Source organism: Pseudonaja textilis, chromosome 2 (genome assembly GCF_049901715.1).
Source record: "Pseudonaja textilis isolate UNSWEBS1 chromosome 2, rPseTex1.2, whole genome shotgun sequence".
In the NCBI taxonomy this organism is placed as follows: domain Eukaryota; kingdom Metazoa; phylum Chordata; class Lepidosauria; order Squamata; family Elapidae; genus Pseudonaja; species Pseudonaja textilis.
In genome coordinates, this window is record NC_141991.1 from 3017885 (window position 1) to 3037480 (window position 19596).

General features: G+C 38.4%; 2 protein-coding genes across 3 annotated transcripts in view; one reads left to right on the forward strand and one right to left on the reverse strand.

The window, feature by feature from the left end:
• Positions 1 to 19596, forward strand: part of LOC113451647 (uncharacterized) — a 211170-nt gene that overhangs the window by 105768 nt on the left and 85806 nt on the right. The window lies entirely within an intron of this gene.
• Positions 6010 to 19321, reverse strand: LOC148126558 (vomeronasal type-2 receptor 26-like). Of its 2 annotated transcripts, XM_087927825.1 has the most exons (6): positions 18262 to 19319; positions 17342 to 17630; positions 14189 to 14983; positions 11568 to 11780; positions 10023 to 10149; positions 6010 to 7845 (listed from the first exon to the last, which is right to left on the reverse strand). In XM_087927825.1, exons 1-6 carry the CDS (start codon positions 18480 to 18482, stop codon positions 6941 to 6943), a joined length of 2550 nt encoding a protein of 849 aa, XP_087783951.1. In that variant the 5' UTR covers positions 18483 to 19319; the 3' UTR covers positions 6010 to 6940. The 2 variants fall into 2 exon arrangements, with proteins under 2 accessions (XP_087783951.1, XP_087783952.1); XM_087927826.1 differs by lacking the exon at positions 14189 to 14983 and having other exon boundaries at positions 18262 to 19321.

Genomic DNA, 19596 nt, shown 5'->3' on the forward strand with positions numbered 1-19596 from the left:
AACCAACACCCCTTTGTATAGATGTTCATGCAACACCTGATTGATCATTTGCATGAATACTGCAGGGGACCCCTGTAGGCCAAATGGAAGAACGTTTAATTGGAAACAACCCATTGGGCAGTTAAAAGCAGTTTTCCATTTTCTCAGATTCAGAATAATGTTAGCTGGTGCTCCATTCAAAATCCAAGAAATAAATACTTAGACTCTTTTAATCAGAGAAAAGATATCTTTTACTGGAAATCAAGTGGTAGCAACAAAAGAATTCTGAATCTGAGAAAATGGGCGCGTAAATCACATATACAAAGTAATGGCAACGTTCCCACCCCCAATAGTTCATTGGCTCATCCAATTAAAAGTTCTGTCCATTGACCTTGACATAGTTTGATAAAGGGTTGCAGCTGTGCATAGCATAGAATAGAAACCTAAGCAAGAATGTACACGCCCCCACAGCTTATACAGTTCTGGTTTGTAACACCTCCAGCTCACTTCCAATAACCATTCCCCGCTCCTCCCCCTGTTACTTATGACAGCTGAAAGATGCAAAGCAAAGAGAGAAAAATCTGGAAGGAAAAATCTTGAAGGCTGAAACTCTGCATGCCTGAGAGACTTTAGACGCTGCTTTTAACCCCTACATGAATTGTCTCATCTCAATAAAGGATTCCTTTTTGATATGTTTGGATACGTTTTCAGAAGTTCATTCTAGTTGATTGAATAGGAAAAGTTCTATAGCCTGACAGGATGCTCTATATGTTAAAAAAAAAATCAGTGGAGGAATGCCAATATTATTTTAACAAATTTTATTCAGTTTTTCACATAAAAACAGAAATCTCTTTTTAGTGGACAACATATTTCCAGGTCATCACCTTTACATACAAATATGACAGCAATTATACATTCATATATGCATACTTAATTCTATTATTACCTTTTCCATTCCAAATTTTCAGTAAGGAGAGAAACAAACACATTAATTCTAGCCTCTTTCATTAATCTCAATCAAAACATCTTTTTGTTTCATTTCAATTATTTCAAATATAATCCTTTAAAATTTATTTTAAAAATAAAGCATAAACAATATGTGTTTGCCTTATTAGTATTATTATTGATTGCCAATGTCTCTCCTTGCTTTTAATAGTCTATATTGACTTATTAATTTAGTTGGTTCTTTAGCCTGTCATATTCCCTTTCCATTACACATTCTTTTTATAAATTCTAAATTAATACAAGTTTTAACACCTTTTTAATTCATCAACCATTATCTCTGAAAAAAATTTTCTTTTCAACATTTTACTATTTGTGTATTTCTTTATTTCATACGCCTGTTTCTTACTGCTTCTCCTTCCCCTCTTTTCCCCATATCTTTTCTCATTCCAGTTTATATCCCTCTCTTTCTTAATATCTTCCTTTCCCCTTTTCTGCTGGGTCTTTCTGTCTTTCCCAACTTCACAGGTATTCCCCCTTTTGATTACCTTCTTAAGTCTCAACTTTTTAACCTTCCTTCTTTACCCACTTCTTTGTAGTGTTCTTTGTGTTAATTGTCTGTTTAAAATGTCTTCTTCTTGAGTCAACTCCTCCTCCTCTGAAGCTCTTTCTTCTTGTTCTTCAATCGCCATTTCCATTTTTTCTAACACAGAGCAAAGTGATTCGCCTCTTTCCTGTAGTAATTCTCTCATATTTTTAAGTTCCATTTTTAATTCCTGAAGAGATATCATCATTACACACTCTTGTATTTTATGATCGTTAAAGTCCACAAAAAAGCACATTTACTTTCCTTCTTTCTTCTTTCAATTTTCTAAGGTTCTTAATTATTCCAGCCCAGGGTCTATACCAAAAACATCAATCAATCCCACAGTCATTCTTTCCTTGCTTTTTTCTTTATTCTGGTTCTGCTTTCACTTTCTAAGATTCTTACTTTGTTTCAACATTTCTTTAATATTATATCCACACAGGTTCATTCAGAAATAGGATGCTTTCCCTTGTTTAAGCTCAAGTTTTTGTCAAAAGGTGGCACTCTCCATTATGTAAAGTCTTCACCTTTTCCCCCTATTTTTTTATTTAGGGTTTTTCGAACCTCAATATTCCAATGCAGTCCAGTCTCCAATTTGTAAACTTTATTATTATTATTATTTGACAATCTTAAGTCCAGCTTTATTTTATGCCTGTTTATTGCCAAAATATTTTAGTCCAATTTAGTTAAATCTTTAGTTCTGGCTTCTTCCTTTCCTAGTTCGAAGCCCCACTTAGCTGTCAGAAATATTTTCTTATTTTTTTTCCTGTCCCTTTGTAATTTTGCTGCTCACTTTTCTTTTCTTAAAAATTCCATGTTACCTTAATCCCAGGGAAACTTTTGTCTAGTTGTATCACCCAATTGTCCCGGTTCAGATGTTATCCACCTCGTTCTTCCCTCCTGCACAAATCTTAATCCAGCTGAGTCCTCCTCTTCGGGGTGGCCATTTTAAACCACCGCTGCAGTCGTCTTCAGGGGGAAAAAGACCAAGCCCAGGAGGGGAGATGCAGCTCCCCTCAACCTGCTTAGCTGCTTCCCCTTACTCCACCGCCCTCCAAGGCAACTTCAGCCCTTAATCATAATGATCGGGGCTCTCCAATGAAAGAGCATGGACCATAGCCACAGAGAGATGCGATCTACGGTCTGTCAGCAAGGAGGCTCCGCCTTCTTCCGAATGCCAATATTTTTATTAACTAATGGGATGAAGGGCAATACTTTGTAGTGAGGCTGCTTGAGTCAAGATGGATTAAAATAAGGGTGTTTTAATGTCCATCTGAAAATAGATTGAAATGAGTCTTGAAGGAGTGATTTATTACAAACAAAAAATCTCTAGAAGAAAAGGGGCAGGAGAGTAGGAAGGCCAGAGTCTGAAATTATGCAGACACTTAGCGCTTAAATTGTAAACCAGGAATTCTTTATATTTTGAGTTTTAAGGCTCAGAGTAGGATATAACTTTGTATGATTCCTTGTATTTGCCATTCATTGGACTAGTTTCAAAAGTAGCAGCTAGAAAGCTCCCTGGAGAGAAAAGAAGGAAGAAGAAATCCCCAGCACTTCCATAATTATAGGGGAGAAGTAAAATGAATGCCACAGTTCCTTTGCAATGCTGATTTGATTTGATTGCTGATTGTACCCTATGACTATCATTAAGTGTTGTACGTTATAATTCTTGATTCTTAACTAATGTATCTTTTCTTTTATGTATACTGAGAGCATTTACACCAAGACAAATTCCCTGTGTGTCCAATCACACTTGGCCCATAAAGTATTCTATTCTATTCTGTCACTTCCAAAGGCCCAGAAACATTGTGTGTGTGTATGTGTGTGTGTTTAACTTTGCAAAGTTCTGATGATTAGTTTTTCTCTGAGCTTAATTTTATTCTTAGGGACTGGCCACATTATTGCCACAGACTTTTTGTGATGGTGCCCTTGAGCATTAGCTTTCAAAATAAATTTTGGCTCCAACTAAGTAGGAAGCTATTTCAGAACTGTGACATGCTGGAGAGAAATGCCCAACATCTTTGAATCCAAAAAATGAATTGAATTAGCCAGGGATTTCTCTTAAGAGGGGGAATGAATCAAACAAAAGTTTCAGCTTTACTCTGGCAGAAACCTCCAGGGGAGACTTTTGACAGACACATGGGAGTCAGATGAAGTTAACTTCTCTTGTTGACCCAGAAGGTCCTAAATGTCAGTCTTTCCCTGGTTGAGAAAAATGTCACTGGAAAATTTCAGGCTTCAACTTCCTCACCACTACAAATCAAAGCAATCCTGTTGTCAGGGTTCCAGCAATTGCCCTAATTAAATCATGAGCCTCGAGCCAAGCTTCAAAAGAATCCAAAAGATTTATTAGGAGCAACGTGTCAGCACTGACCCATATGAAGCCAACTCTGCTGCACGATCCTGTTTCCCTCCTCGCCCCTTCACATCAAAGAAAATCCTAAACTGGAACTGAGGACAACTTAAGTTTATCTTATTTATAGAATGGGGACAACAGAAAGGCAGTGTTTCAGGGAGGCAGCCTAAAAAACTAACCCATCAGGGTGTGTTTCTTATGTGTTAAGGTGGAAATAGAGAAAGCATGGCCATGGCTGACGAAGCCTAACAGGTGTGATATAAGTTAATATGTGTCTTGAATCAGTGAAGGAAAACTAAGTTGAAACTAAGCATGACAGCAGGAAAAAAAAGTCATCAGCGAATGTTTCTGTTGTGGCATTATGCAAATGGAGAAAGCTACTTAGCATTGAATCAGATTGGAATTAGAGAAAAGCCAATGTATCTTTTCTTTATAGATGATTGAAACAACCCTAGTATCTTTTTGCATTAAAAATTCCACAAAAACAACTTGCAGTTTATGTTTTTAATGATTGGACAGGATGGACTATAAAAAGAAGAGAGTTACCATGTAACTTTAAGAGAGAGAGAGAGGTTAAAATATTGTACTTATCATTGCTATGAAGAATTTTGGAAGCTACTTCTGTATGTTTTATAGTTTTACAGATATAATCCTATTTTTAACTCTATTTTCTCGTTCCTTTAGCTTTTTCTGTTATTTCTCTATTTTTTTTTTACTTCTCTCTATTCTAATTAATTTAAATTAGCTTTTACTAGGAAAGGATACACCCATTGCGGCAAAAACCTCTAGTTCTTTTCTGCCTTCCAAGAGATCAGCCAGTGTTTCCAACTCCTTTCCAATCATTCCACCTGAGTTACAATCTCCATGACAATTATTTGAGCTCAAAAATCACTTGAGATGCTGTGCTGGACCTGCTCTCAGAAAGAGAAGCCAATGTTTCTAACTACAGCTGTAAAAAGCAGAAGGACTTTTTCATCATCCTTGAAGGGACTGTGACTGACAGCTTCTTTTAGGCTGCCACAATGTTTTTCTTTTTTTGTCTTTTAATCACCTCACAATCCCTTGCATCAGGATGGAGGGAGTTGAGTGTTTACCAGTTGGATGCCCTTCCTATCACCAATGCAGAGTACACTGCAGATATTTTCTCATTGTGCCCAAAGAGAGAAATATCTGCCGCTACTAAGGGTTGAACAATGACTTAGCAGGAGGAGTACATAAGCACTCCCAGTGCCCACATTTTATCTGCAAGACAAGAACTCACTTGTTTCTTCATGACAACTGCCATTTTTATAACAAGCTTTTCCAATTTCTTATTTGAAACATCAGTTCTTAGTGAAAGGCTGGAAAGATGGCCACAGAGAAGAAGGAGGAGATTAAAAAGATCTTATCCCCCAAACCATCTCATTAACTTCATGGTGTGGATTGTGGCACAGGCCTTAAATGCTTTATATTCAACCAGAGACAAGATGAAGAAGGCTGAGAATTCCTTTGATGTTAGGAAGATCCAGCCATGAGGGAGCCAAGAAGGAAGATACAGCCAATTACACATATTTTTAGAATAAATGTGATGGTTTCTGGATGACTGTTTTTGTGAATAGGATCTCTTTGTAAAACTTCCATTTTAAGTATGTAAGAAAAGGTCTTGTGAATCATACCAGGACCCATTTTCATGTCAAAATGACCACCTAAATACATGTGGATGTCCACAAGCAGAAGATATATGAATTGTCCCAACTTCTGTTTAGGCCCAGTCTCATCCATCTTCCTTATATCACATCCATGGCATAGGCCAGTGGTGGCTAGCCTTTTTGGGCTTGTGTGCCAAAAATTGTGCATGCGCTTACATGCTCCTTTTTTGGCCTCCCAAAGGCTTGAGGAAGGCTTCTGTAGGCTTCTACAAGCTTTGTAGGCTAAAATCTAGCCCTGTTTCATCACTTCCTGTTTTTCTGAAAATACAGGAAGTGACAAAACAGGGCTAGATTTTGGCCTAGAAAGCTTGAAAAAGGCCTCAAAAAGGCCTCAAACCAGCCAAAAATCAGCTGTAAAGCATGCACATGTGCAGTGAGGTAAGTTTGCCTGCAGCTTGTATGCCAGCACAAATGGCTCTGTATGCCACCTGTGTCACACATGCCATAGGTTTGCCATCACCCCATTCTGTAGGAACTCTTTTCTGGAAAAATTATTTTAGCTCCTCTCTTGTTTATCTTTTACATTATAATTTAGTTAACATTTGGATAATCCAGATACTCTTCATCTTAATTTATCCAGAGGAGTCTCCCTGCTCTCTTTATCTTGATGATGTTGATATCTTGAGACCAATACTGCAAAGAACCCAATTGCACATCAACTAGGATACAATTAAAATAAAAATATTTTACACTTTGCAATTATTTCTGGCATATTAACAATATTTCCATTGCATAAGTGTCATGTTCAAAATATCCTGGGGGGCATTTCTGGGCTCAAATTACTAAGGACAAAGGACATATATGATATCTCAAAAGAGCTCAGCAGCCTCTTACAATTCTACAGTACAAGGATGGAAGACACCGTTGTCCAACTTATTTTATTCCAGCAAAATCATTGTCATGCTAATGTGTCAGGATTCCAGCAATTGCTCTAATTAAATCATGATTCCCAAGCCAAACTTCAAAAAAACTTCAAAGGATTCATTAGAGGCGACATACTGGCATTGTCCTGTATGAAGCCAACTCTGGTATACGTAATTTACAGTCCCCTGTGACCCTGTTTCCCCCCTCCCTCCTGGGTGTCTCATAAACCAGATTCTCCAATTGAACATGTTCACAGGCTGGGTGTCATCATTCATGTTCTCCAATTAAATATATTTGCAGGCAAAAACTCTGGTATTTTAGTTACAATCTTTTAAAGATAAGAGTTGGAATGTACTTTCACTTTCAACTGCTCTTCCAGATTTCCTTCTTCTCCCCCCACCCCCCCTTTTTATGTCAACTACTAAAACAGGCATAGGAATGTTTTATGAGTTGACACTAATGCATGGAGAATATCTTGAACCATTATTTAGATTTGTATTGTTTGAAATTCCTCTATCTCACATTTCAAACATTTCTTCTACTCGTAAGGAGCTCCTTTGTATTCAGGTCAGGCCTCAGAATGATAATGTAGCACTTGGGAATGAAGATGCAGCATAGGAGACCAGCATTGGATGACAAGATGGAGAAAACCTGCACAGCCACCATGTATTTCCCTTTGGTACTCAGGTAGGTGGGCACAAAAGTCACCCAGACACTGCAGAAGACCAGCATGCTGAAGGTGATCAGCTTGGCTTCATTGAAGGTCCCAGGCAGATTCCTGGCCAGGAAAGCCACCGTGAAGCAGATGGTAGCTAGGAAGCCCAGGTAGCTGAGGGTGATATAGAACATGATAACAGAGCCTTCATTGCATTGCAGGATGATCTCTCCATGTTGGGAGTAAAGGTCAGAGTCGGGGAATGGGGGAGAAATTCCTAGCCAGATTAAGCAGATGATAATTTGAACAGCAGAACCAGAAAGGATGATGGAATTGGCCAAGCTTTTCCCCAACCATCTCTTCACTCGGTTTCCTGGTTTTGTGGCCAAGAAAGCCAGCACCACCATGATCGTTTTGGCCAAGAGAGAAGAAATGGCAACTGAGAAGATGATACTGAAAATTGCTTGTTGGAGAAGGCAGGTGGCTTTCCTTGGTTGACCAATGAATAGAAGAGGAGACAAGAAGCAAATCAGGAGGGAGACCAGGAGGATATAAGAGAGATCTCTGTTGTTGGCTTTGACGATGGGGGTTTCTCTATATTTAATAAATGTGATTAAAATGAGGCTTGTCATTAGGAACAAGAGTAGCAGCAAAGAGACCAGGATGCTGCCCAGATGTTCTTCATAAGACAGGAAGGTTACAACTTTGGGGATACACTGGACTCGGTCCTCATTCGGATATTTATGATCTGGACACTTGGTGCATTTTTCTGTCTCTGAGAAAACCAAAAAACAACATTTCTTTAACTTTCTTGTCCTGTCACATTTTTGGGACAACTGATTCCCAGGAGCATTTTCAAATAAGCATTTGTTAACAGTTGAGTGGGGGGGAAATCAAGAAGAATATAACTGTATGCCTATCTCTCTTTTTCTATCCCTATTGCTAAGGTCTAGCAAATTGTGGGACATTATAGGATAGTGGTGGCTAACATTTTTAGGTTCCCATGCCAGCATCCAGAAGGCAATGCACGCAGGGGCCCCCTCATGCCTCCTGTGCATGCGCACATGACCCCCCCATGCAAGCCACACATCTCTACACATACACATGCATCTCCCACGTACCCACCCACCGCATGCATGCACACCAGATACCCTCCAATCAGCTGTCGGGCAGGTAACATGCATGCATGCGCAGTAGACCTGCTCTTGAGAGAGGGCTCACATGCCAGCAGTAATGACTCTGCATGCCATTTCTGGTACACATGCCATAGGTTCACCATCATGGTTATAGGACATGAATTATTTCCTCTGTAATCAATAGAACCTTCATAGGAAGCTACATTATCAGAGTCAATAAATGAATCAGTTTTTCTTCCTAGGCAAACTTTCAAAGTCAGGGGTGTCAAACTCAAGGCCTGGGGGCTGGATCCAGTCTGTGGGATGCTTAAATCTGGCCCACGGGGGCCACTCTGGAAACAGTGAAGGACCAGCCTGTGGTGCCTCTGCCAGCAAAATTAGAGCTCAGGAGAGTCGCAGGCAGCCCCCCAGAGCACTATTTTCTCTGGTAGAGGGATGCAGGAAGCCATCACAGCCAAAAATGACACTCGGGAGCCTGTTTTCACTGGCAGAGCCCTGGGGCCTCCACAGGTGCCCCTGACACAAGTGTTGTTGAGTTGGCCATGCCCACCTTGGCCACGCTTGCCCCAGCTCCCTGAGATTAAACACAACCCTGAGGCGGCCCTCAGTAAAAGCAAGTTTGACACCCCTTTCTAAGTCATGTCCAGTGTTATTTGTAAGAATAAGTATGGGAATCAGAGGATGTTTCCCATGCAAATTTACTTGGCTGACAGAGTAAGCTAGTCCTAAAAATAATAAGGAATGGCTACTGGCATTGGCAGTAATTTTTATGTAATGAGTTGCACACATAATTATCCGCAACACTTCATGTGGAGAAGGAACACCTTCTGAGTACAAGAACTCAGATGTTCCTAGAGAGGTAAATGTGGAAGATCACTTTGAAACAAAAAAAGCATAAGAGGCATTTTCTCTGGCAGTAATAAAAGCTTGATCTATCTGCCACACCTTCCTATCTTTGTTCAGATCTTCCTTTAGGATATTTTTGGTATCCTTCCCTAGAATAGAATAGAATAGAATAGAATAGAATAGAATAGAATAGAATAGAATAGAATAGAATGGAATGGAATGGAATGGAATGGAATGGAATGGAATGGAATGGAATAGAATAGAATAGAATAGAATAGAATAGAATAGAATAGAATAGAATAGAATAGAATAGAATAGAATAGAATAGAATAGAATTCTTTATTGGCCAAGTGTGATTGGACACACAAGGAATTTGACTTGGTGCAAATGCTCTCAGTGTACATAAAAGAAAAGATATATTCATCAAGAGTCAAGAATCATAAGGTACAACACTTAATATTAGTCATAGGAAACACCAAGCAATTAAGTCATACTAGGAAACAGTCAATATATTGTAAATCGTAAGGATACAAGGGACAAAGTTACAGTCATACAGTCACAAGTGGGAGGGGATGGCATAAGGAGTTATGAGAAGATTAATAGTAATAGTAATGCAGACTTAGTAAATCAGTGGCCCCCAACCTTTTGCCCATCCCCCAGGGACCAGTTCCATAGAAAGAGATTTTTCCATGGACCAGAGAGCGTGTGGTTTCGTGTGCTGCCTGCATTTCGTGGATGAGGCTTTGCTTGTTTGTGCAGCCCAGTTTCTGGCATGCCATGGACCACATGCTTCCAATCCACAGACCAGTGGTTTGCGGCCCCTGCTTTAGATTACAAATTGTGCAGTTTGAAAATAAACAAGAAAACAGTTGAGCGTCGAACTGTCTTATAATTTGCACTTAATATAATTTATAATTCTCTGGATGAATCCACTCCCACAAGGCCTACCCTTTTCTCTGGTGTCACCCACCTTCCTGAGTGGAAATGGTCCCGTCTGGACAAGGAACACAGTCATAGCAGCAAATTGGCTCTCCTTCTCGCTTCCGCTTGACAAATCCAGGATGACATTTTTCCACACATTTCGACTGAGGAAAAGTCTAAACAGGGGGAAAAATGGAATTACAAAGAAAATATGGTAGCCTAAACATTCTGACATGCTATTGAAATAAGACTAAAATTGACTGCTGAGTTTCTAGAATTTTAGTGAAGGGAGATGGAGGTGAGGCCATGAAAAAAGTATCTCTCAAAAAAGATTAACTTGAGCATCTATTTCTCCAGTAGATAGGATATGGATAACAGTGATGGGATTCAATTTTTTTTTACTATCAGTTCTGCAGGCGTAGCTTGGTGGGTGTGGCAGAGGAAGGATACTGTAAATCTCCAGTCAGAGTTGGTATTTGCCAGTTCTCTGAACTACTCAAAATTTCCTCTACCAGTTTCTCCAGAACTGGTCAGAACCTGCTGAATACCACCTCTGATGGATAGGAGTCCTATGTCAGAAAGAGACTTTCTAAGGCTCAGATAGGTATCCAAGAAAATTCCTTTCTGTTGAAGAACAACAATTAGGTAACAACAACTGGCACAGAGAAACAAGCCTGTATTAGTTATTAGTTAAATTTGCAGCCTCTTTTTTTTTTCAAGCATACTTGAAGCAGGTAACAATCAAGATGAAAAATTGCATTCAAGGGTTTTTCAGATGAGGTGCTGTCTTACACACCAAATCTAAGCAGTGTTTTGTTTCAAATTGTCCCTCGTTACTTCACATATCAGGAAGGACTTTTCTTCAATCAGCCGGGTTTCCTCACTTCAGTTTTCTACATTCAGTGAATGTATCATACAGTCCAGAGGTGGCATTCAGCAGGTTTTGACCAGTTCTAGAAAACCGGTAGCGGAAATTTTGAGTAGTTTGGAGAACCAGGGTAACCTTCCCCCTGGAGTAGGGAGGGAATGGAGATTTTACAGTATCCTTCCCCTGCCATGCCCATCAAGCCATGCCCACCAAGCCACGCCCACAGAACTGGTAGTAAAAAAATTTTGAATCCCACCACTGATATAGTCAGTATGATTCCATGTGAATAGAAAGCCTTGGATTTCCTTCATAGGAGCAGAAGGCCTATGACACTATCATAGTGGGGTGAAAGATTGGAATGAATAACTCTGTCCAAGCCTGGGTTGCTTAAAAACATCTTGACATGCCCTTTCATGGGAGACTGGTCCCAACTAGTACAAAACAAATCCTGATTCCAAAGGTTATTTCCCACCGGTACCATCCAGTCTTGATTCAATGTCATTTAATTTGATCCAATCCTGAACTCAGGCACTGGTCAACAAAATGTCTACCTTCTTCCCTAGTGGAGGACAGGGAACAAGCAAACCACAACTCTTAGCCCTTGGGACCCTCTTTCACACCGTTTTCATTCAGGTTCTCCATTTCAACATTGGTGCATAGGCCTAGCCAATGAAATGGGTCAGAACCCTTTTGAAAATAGAGAAAAGAAACCAATAATTCTCCTACCTTGTTGCGCGACTTTAGATATGATAGATAATCTTGGTTGAGGATAAATCTCTGTCTTTCAAAACTCCCCAGGTTGGTTTTGGTGAGACCTATCTTAGGAAAAACCACCCAGCTAATGATTTTCAGATCACCTGTTAAATCTCCATTTTTATCCCAGTACAGATTGAATGTGGAATAATTCAAAAATTTATTCTTCTTCAAAAAGGGATGGAGCTAGAATTGGAACATGCAGGAATTTTAAAAGCATTACTCTTGGTTACTTATTCCTTGTTCTGTTCTCATCTAAATTTCTCTTCTACAGTGGTCTAACTTGCAAATATTCTTTGTTGGGAGAATACATTTTATCACTATCTTCAAAAGTGAAAAAGAAAGGGTAAGCAAAATGTGTTAAACATATATTCACAATATTTGTATTGAAAGAAGTATAATGCACAATATTTGTCAATTATGGGGAACATTATACGGCAGGTCACAAATAATTTGGACAAACTAACAGAGACAATATTTATAAACTGCTTGAAAGCAGCCACACCTAGAGTACTACATCCAGTTTTGGTCACCACATTATAAAAAAGATGTTGAGACTCTAGAAAAAGTACAGAGAAGAGCAACCAGGGTGATTAGGGGACTGGAGGCTAAAACATATGAAGAACAGTTACAGGAACTGGGCATGGCTAGTCTAGTGAAGAGAAGGACCATTCTTCCAATATCTGAGGGGCTGCCACAGAGAGGAAGGGGTCAAGCTATTTTCTAAAGTATCTGAAGGTCAGACAAGGAATAATGGATGGAAACTGAACAAGGAGCGATTCAACCTGGGAATAAGGAGAAGTTTTCTGACAGTGAGAACAATCAACCAATGGAACAGAAGTTGCCCTCGGAAGTTGTGGGAGCACCATCACTTGAGCCTTTCGAGAAGAGATCGGACTACCATTTGTCAGAAATGGTGTAGGGTTTGGTTGGACTAGATGACCTATAAGGTCCCTTCCAACAATCTGTTATCTGTTAACAGGTGATTACCAAAATGCATTTTCAAAATGGGAAACATGATTAGATGAATTAATTCTTCATTTTAAGGCTACATTGATATAATATTTATTTATTTATTATTATTTTATTTTTTTCAATCGCTTACAAGATAATAGATATAAGTATATACATAGTTATGAATACATGAAATGGGTACATATAAGAAAAATAAAAGAAACAATAGGACAGGGACGGTAGGCACGTTGGTGCACTTATGTATTTATGTATTTATCTATTTGTTTATGTATTTATCTATTTGTATCTATCAAATTTATAGGTTGCTCATCTTGTTGTGGGAGGCAACATTGCACTTCTGAAAGTATGAATGTCTCACCAACAGTTTTTTTTACAGACTGGGACATTAGAGAGGATTCTTTCTGAGTTTCTCTTTCTGCCCATTATTCAGTTTTGGCTCTCCCACTCTTCTCTGACTAAACATTTTTAATAGATTGAGGGAATGCTGGTGATATAAATTGGTTTTGGCAAAGCATTAACAAACAAATGATTTGGAACCTAATTAAATGAGGGCTGGATGGTACATTAAGTGAATAAAACTGTTTAAAATTGTATCCTCTTCAATAATACCAAACTTTCAGAAAAATATGATTCCCAATAGAAAAAGTGCATTAATACAATGTAGTAGAAAAATACCTTATATTTAAGCAATCAGGACTTTAGCAAATAGGACTCAACAAACTATATTGTCTTATGGAAGAACAAATGGATGCCATATGCAATGTAGATTTTTCTCAAGTTTTTGTTTGTATTTTTCTCATAGTATTATATACCTACGGTCACTAATTATAATAAATTAGTAGCAGAGGTATTATTTGAATGACTTGATGACAGTCAAATAATTAATTTGATGATACTGTCATTCATGATGCACAAGAAAAAGGAAGACTGATACCAAATTTGATAAGAATATCTGTGAAAATTATTTTAAGTTAGTAGCTGATTGCAAACTGACTGTGAGACATCAGTTTGATGCACATGGAAAGAAGGCAAATGTATCCATATTTTCAGGAAGTGAACGCTGTGGCTGGGGAGACACTAATTCGCGTACAAGCGCAACTTGCATGCACCACACTTAACAGATAACAGATAATCAGAGGTGGAAGGGACCTTGTAGGTCATCTAATCCAACCCCCCTCCAAGCGGGATAACCTACACATTTCTAACTAATGGCAGTCCAATCTCTTCTTGAAAGTCTCAAGTGACATTCGCTGATTGTCTTAATTCAATGCCTGAGCAGCCATCAGTAAGGAAACCTTGAACTGGGATTCGTACAGAGAGGAGGAATTTGAGCTAAATCATCTATGGTGTCTATCAGATTTATGAATGTAAAATTCTAACCTATACATTCTAACCTATACATATTAAAATGCATACATCGTTTTAAAAATTAGTAGTGCTTAATATCAAAATATATCTGTTTTAGTAGCAGTTCTTTGGGACATAATGCCTGAAGCCATTAGGTTGGCCAGAACTTGGCCTTTTGTTGCACAGAGAGGTTGAGAAGGTTCTCCTCTTCCTCCTTCAGATTCCTTTCCCAAAGGGACTAAGTTTGATGGACCCTTGTTGGGACCCCATACCTGCCATGGCTGCAGCCTTGGAGCCCCCAAGTTCACTTTGCCATACTTCCTTCTATTCTTGGTTCTGGAGGAATACGCAGTATTCAAGGCATAGGCCAGAGTCTTAATGGCACTATAAAAATGGTGGAAATTAACAACCTCAACCATGTTTCTTTTTGCTTGGATCTCCAGTGGTTCTTTCTCTGTGCATCTTTTCCGGCCTTTGACAGAAAAGGCATGCTTTGAAAAAGAACAGTGAAAAAACTGAGCTCCAAATGGTGGATCCAGAAAGAAATTGGGTATAAAATAATCCCTTGCTGGCTGTTTTTTTCTCACAAAATCAAGAGTCCAGATGCTATTCACATATTTGAGAGCTCTGTGCTCTTTCAATGGATATAGTCCGACGAGTGTTGTGATCCAGACTTTCCCTTCAATGGGTCCTGGCAAACGCATAAGTGTAAAATGGAAAGGAAGAATTCTCTCCAAAACAACACCATATTCTATGTAGTGAACAAAGACGTTGACTTGTCTCCACTTAGAGATGGTATCCCTGAGGGATGCTGGATGTACAGACCTTGAGAATTGTTGCGATAGAACAGCACAAATTCCATTCTTGACAAGCAAAGGAGTAAATATCCTAATGAAATTCTCTCCATTTTCTGTGTCTGAAGCAAAGAGACCAATCAAGGTCCATCTAAAATGGAGGAGCACTTGGACAATTCCTGAATAGAGGAAGCCTTTCTTGGGGTAAAGTCGGTGGTAAAAGGGCAATTGACTTTTATCATGCAGAAATTCTGCAAACATCTCTAAACTGGTCTGAAAAAGCAATGAAGACTATTTATATTTGGAGTCAGATCAATTCTAAAATAGTAGTTTTAAAGAAATTCAATTTCATTTTCATAAACATATTTTAATATTTTATTGCTGATTGATCATTGGGTGACATGAAGATACAGAATAAAAAGATAACATTAATGAAACAATAGCACCCAAGATAATAAGTTAAAAAGAGTAAGGATAAAGAATGCAAATTACTTTTCTGTATCATCCCTATAATTTATGCCAATCAACCTCAACTGAAATACTTCGTTTAAATAAAGAAACATATTTTATATACTTTTTGAATTTTGACCATCCAGGAAATATATTATTTTAATATAAGGATCCCAATATATCATTTGTCTAATTTTCAATCTAAAATACAAGTCTTTTTCTTATATAATCAACATTCAGATAATAGATGTGTTTTGTCTATCTCTGGAGCTCAGCAAATACTAGTCTGTTTACTATAAGGGTCTTGGTTAAATCTTCCATTCTGTCAAGCTGCTCAAATCCTGCTTGAGTAAATACCACCTTAAGATGTTAGACATTTCTGCATTGAAATATTTGCCAATTTGGAAATACATTTGTAGCACCTCATCCATTTCAATGAGCCATCCATTCTCACTGAGCATGGCTGTGTCTTTCTCGGCTTCTATTTCTGAATTTATTTATTTATTTTTGTGCAGCAATCTTTTCAACTTGTTCTTCAGTTACACAAGAGACAGGAAGACCACAGCTCCGAATATAAGTTGTCAGTTGTACAAGTCAAGAATTGAATTAATTAATTAGTTAATTAATTAATTGAAATTTTGTCTCTTCTATAAGGAGAATTTGGGGAGTCAGTTTTCATATAGCTTATCTGAGGGACCATCTCTTGCCAGTCACATCTACCTGACCCACCAGAGCAAGGAGACAAGGAATGTTGTGAGTTCCATCCCCTAGGCCTAGGGAGATACATCTGGTGGACCCAGAAGAATGGCCTTCTCCGTGGTGGCTCCCTCTCTCTGGAACATCATCCCCTCAGAGATTCGAATGGCCACCACTCCAGCACTCTTCTGGAAGGCGCTGAAGACCTGGTTCTGCCAGCAGGCCTGGGAAACGCAGAATGGGATTGAGCCCATTAAATGGCTCATGTGATGGGACAGGGTGTTCTTTTATTATATTGTTTTATTATGAAATTATTCTCTTTTATTAGTTTTATTGTTTTATATATGAATTTTTTATATTCCTGTAAGCTGCCTTGAATCGCCATGTGCAAATAGGTAGCAATATAAATTTTCTAAATTAAATAAATCAAATCAAATTTTAAGTACACTAATAATTGGGCACTGAACCTAACATAGAACCTTGAGGTTCTATGCTTCCCTGCATCTAGATATAGTTCCATTTGAGGATTACACACTGAGTGCTCTTGGCCAGCCAAAACTCTTTCCAAAGTCTGCTTGTTTTTTAGCAAAAAGTATTTTTTTTTCACCTATCCATTTCAAGTCTACTTAAGCGGATTTGAGCATATATTTTAGCCACAATACCTAGACTATTGGGCCTGTAATTTCTAGGATCCTTTTTATTCCATTTTTAATATAGAGAAACTACTATAGCCAGCTTCAACTCAACTGGATATGGTTGGAATTATTGATATGGCTAAATGAACCTGTCAATAAAGGGCACCACAACTTAGAGAGAGAGGGAGGGAGGGAGGGAGGGAGGGAGAGAGAGAGAGAGAGAGAGAGAGAGAGAGAATCATTCAGCTGGCAGAAAGGAGGAAAATTCTGTATTGCTCTTCAGGTCTTTTATGATGAATTAAATCATGAACCTTTTAGGGTAAAAAAAATAGTTGACATGTTGGCTAATATGCTTGTAATTTGGTTAATTGATAATAGTGGTCCCTAGCAGTTTTATAAGTCATATGTATTTTCATCAGCTATAAGTAAGAATCAATTTGAATTCTTTTCACAAATCTCTGGGGTTTATTTTTACCATTGAAAATATTGTTATTTTTGTTATGATTATATACAAAAGATGAGCTTCCCACCTCTGTTTCACCTTCCATTTGTGCAGAAAACAAACATAGAGCCTATCCTCCCTTTCCCAGGAATGAAGCAGAAGACCCAAATGATGATGACGCAATAGAAGGATATCACTGCTGTGATCCTTCCTTGCTCTATTCTGTGGATGCCAATCCCTAACCATTACATCTACAACATCATCGTGATAACTAGTTCTGAAGCAAAGATGGGGTTGGATCTATCACACACCAACTCAGCATCCCACTCAATTAACCTACAGAAAAACATACATACATACATACATACATTCATACATACATATATACATGCAGACATACATACATACCTGAGGGACTTTGTAGGTGCTTCCTAATATTGACATCTCAGTGGAGATATCTTCAGGAGCTGCATCAATAAGAATCAAAATGTTGTCCTTCCTTCCACAGCTATAGTTGGGAACATTGGCTTCTCCAGTAGAGAGCATGTCCAGCAAGGCATCTGAAGTCCCAAGGAGGTTCAAATAGTTGTCATGGATATTGTAGCCAAGTGTGAGATTTCGCAGAATAAAGAGACCCATGCTGATCATTTGAATATTGAAAATGTAGCGCAGTATTCTTAACTTATCAAAAGGTAAGCTAAGGTTAAAAAAATGTTCATGTTAATATCAGCTTCATCAACAATCAGCAGTAACAAAATGTTTTTTTTTTCAGTTTAATACTCTTTGTCCCCACAAACCAGAGACAAATAGTTACTCATCACCATTTCATTTTAATAAGTTTGGGAGAGATGGGATGGAGGTAGTTTTCCATTAAGCTTAAGAACCATAAACAAACCATTATTTATAGCCTATCTAGTAACTAGGATTCAAAATCATCGAATCATTAAACCATCATAATAAGAAGAGGATATTTCATGTGCCATCAATCTCTGTTCCTATAAGGATCAGACTTTGAATATGAGTGATTATTAAAAAAAAAAGGACTGTACAGATGCAACCCATTTAAACCAAATTTTGTACTCAAGTGATAACTCAGGATTGGATTGGGGAAAATATATAATCTGATTCTGGACTGTTTTAAGGATTGTCCCCCCCCCCAAATCTTGGTTTTGAGTTTTTTAATAGAACATAAGACAAAAGCGAGAAGCAATAGAAATCAGAATGATTGGGCACATCCTGCAATTTTGGTGTAAGTGAAGTAAGAAAAGAAAGAGAGCGTTAAAACTGTGAATGGAGAGAATGCATCTCCATCCGTTTGAATGACTTACGAGTGAGGCTGACTAGAAGGAGCCGTGTTGAAAGGCAACGTTGGTGTACGTGATATTTTAGTTCCAGTGGTGACCATACTAATGACATGGTCTCCCGGCCTGTAATAGCTCCATTGTTTATTTCCATCCTGGTGCTCAAAATTCAGGGGACACTTCATTCTCAGCTTCCTGGAAACTGTCTGGGACACCAGCAGCCCCAGGAGGAGAAGCAGGAGGCCCATAATTCATAGGGCTGAATCAATCAGTTGAGAAAGTCCAGAAATATTTCACAAGAAGAGTTCTCCACTCCTCTACTCGCTGCAGAATACCTTATGCCACCAGACTTGAAATTCGAGACGTAGAAAACCTAGAACTACGCTGCCTTCGGTCTGATCAAAGTATAGTATATAAAATCATACATTGCAATGTCCTACCTGTCAATGAATATTTCAGCTTCAACCATAACAACACAAAAGCACACAATAGATGCAAACTCAAGGTTAACCACACCAAACTTGATTGCAGGAAATATGACTTCAGCAACGGAGTGGTCAATGTCTGAAATACTCTACCTGACTCTGTGGCTTCTTCTGCAAACCCCAAAAACTTTAACCTTAGACTGTCTACTATTGACCTCAGCTCTTTCCTAAGAGGTCTGTACGGGGCGTGCATAAGCGCACCAATGTGCCTACCATCCCTGTCCTACTGTTTCTTTTATTTTTCTTATATGTATCCATGTATTCATAACTATGTTGATCCTTAAACCTATTATCTTGCAAGTGATTGACAAATCAAATAAATAAAATCAAATAAATAAATAAAATCCCCTTCCTGTTTCTAAACAAGAGCAAGAAAAGTTAGATGATTCAAAGCACTCTCACAAGTTGAAATATCCAGTAGCTTTCCTGATTCTGACTGAGACAAACTAAGCTTCATCTGGAAAGGAAAGAAAGGTACATGCAAGAGGATAGTCTCTGCCTATCTCTGATCTTGTGCCACACACAGCATGATTTGAGGCATTTATTTATTTTTTCTGATGCAAGGTCCTTTCCACGTTGCTTCAGTCTGATGTTTACCTCAAAGGCACCCCACAGGAGAAGTAGCAGATGAGATCCCCCAAAACAGAACTGTGAAAATTACAGTGAGAAGCAACTTCTCCTCTGGGGAGCCTAAACTTCTTTTTTTAAAAAACAAACTTTATTGATTATAAATATCAAATAAACATATACACAAGACACAGAAGAAGAAGAAAAAAGAAATAGGAAAAAAAAAGATTAAAAACTAACAATTCTACTATCGACAGTCTACGGTTCCTTGTTTGTTATCAATATTGGTGATATATTTACAAATACATCT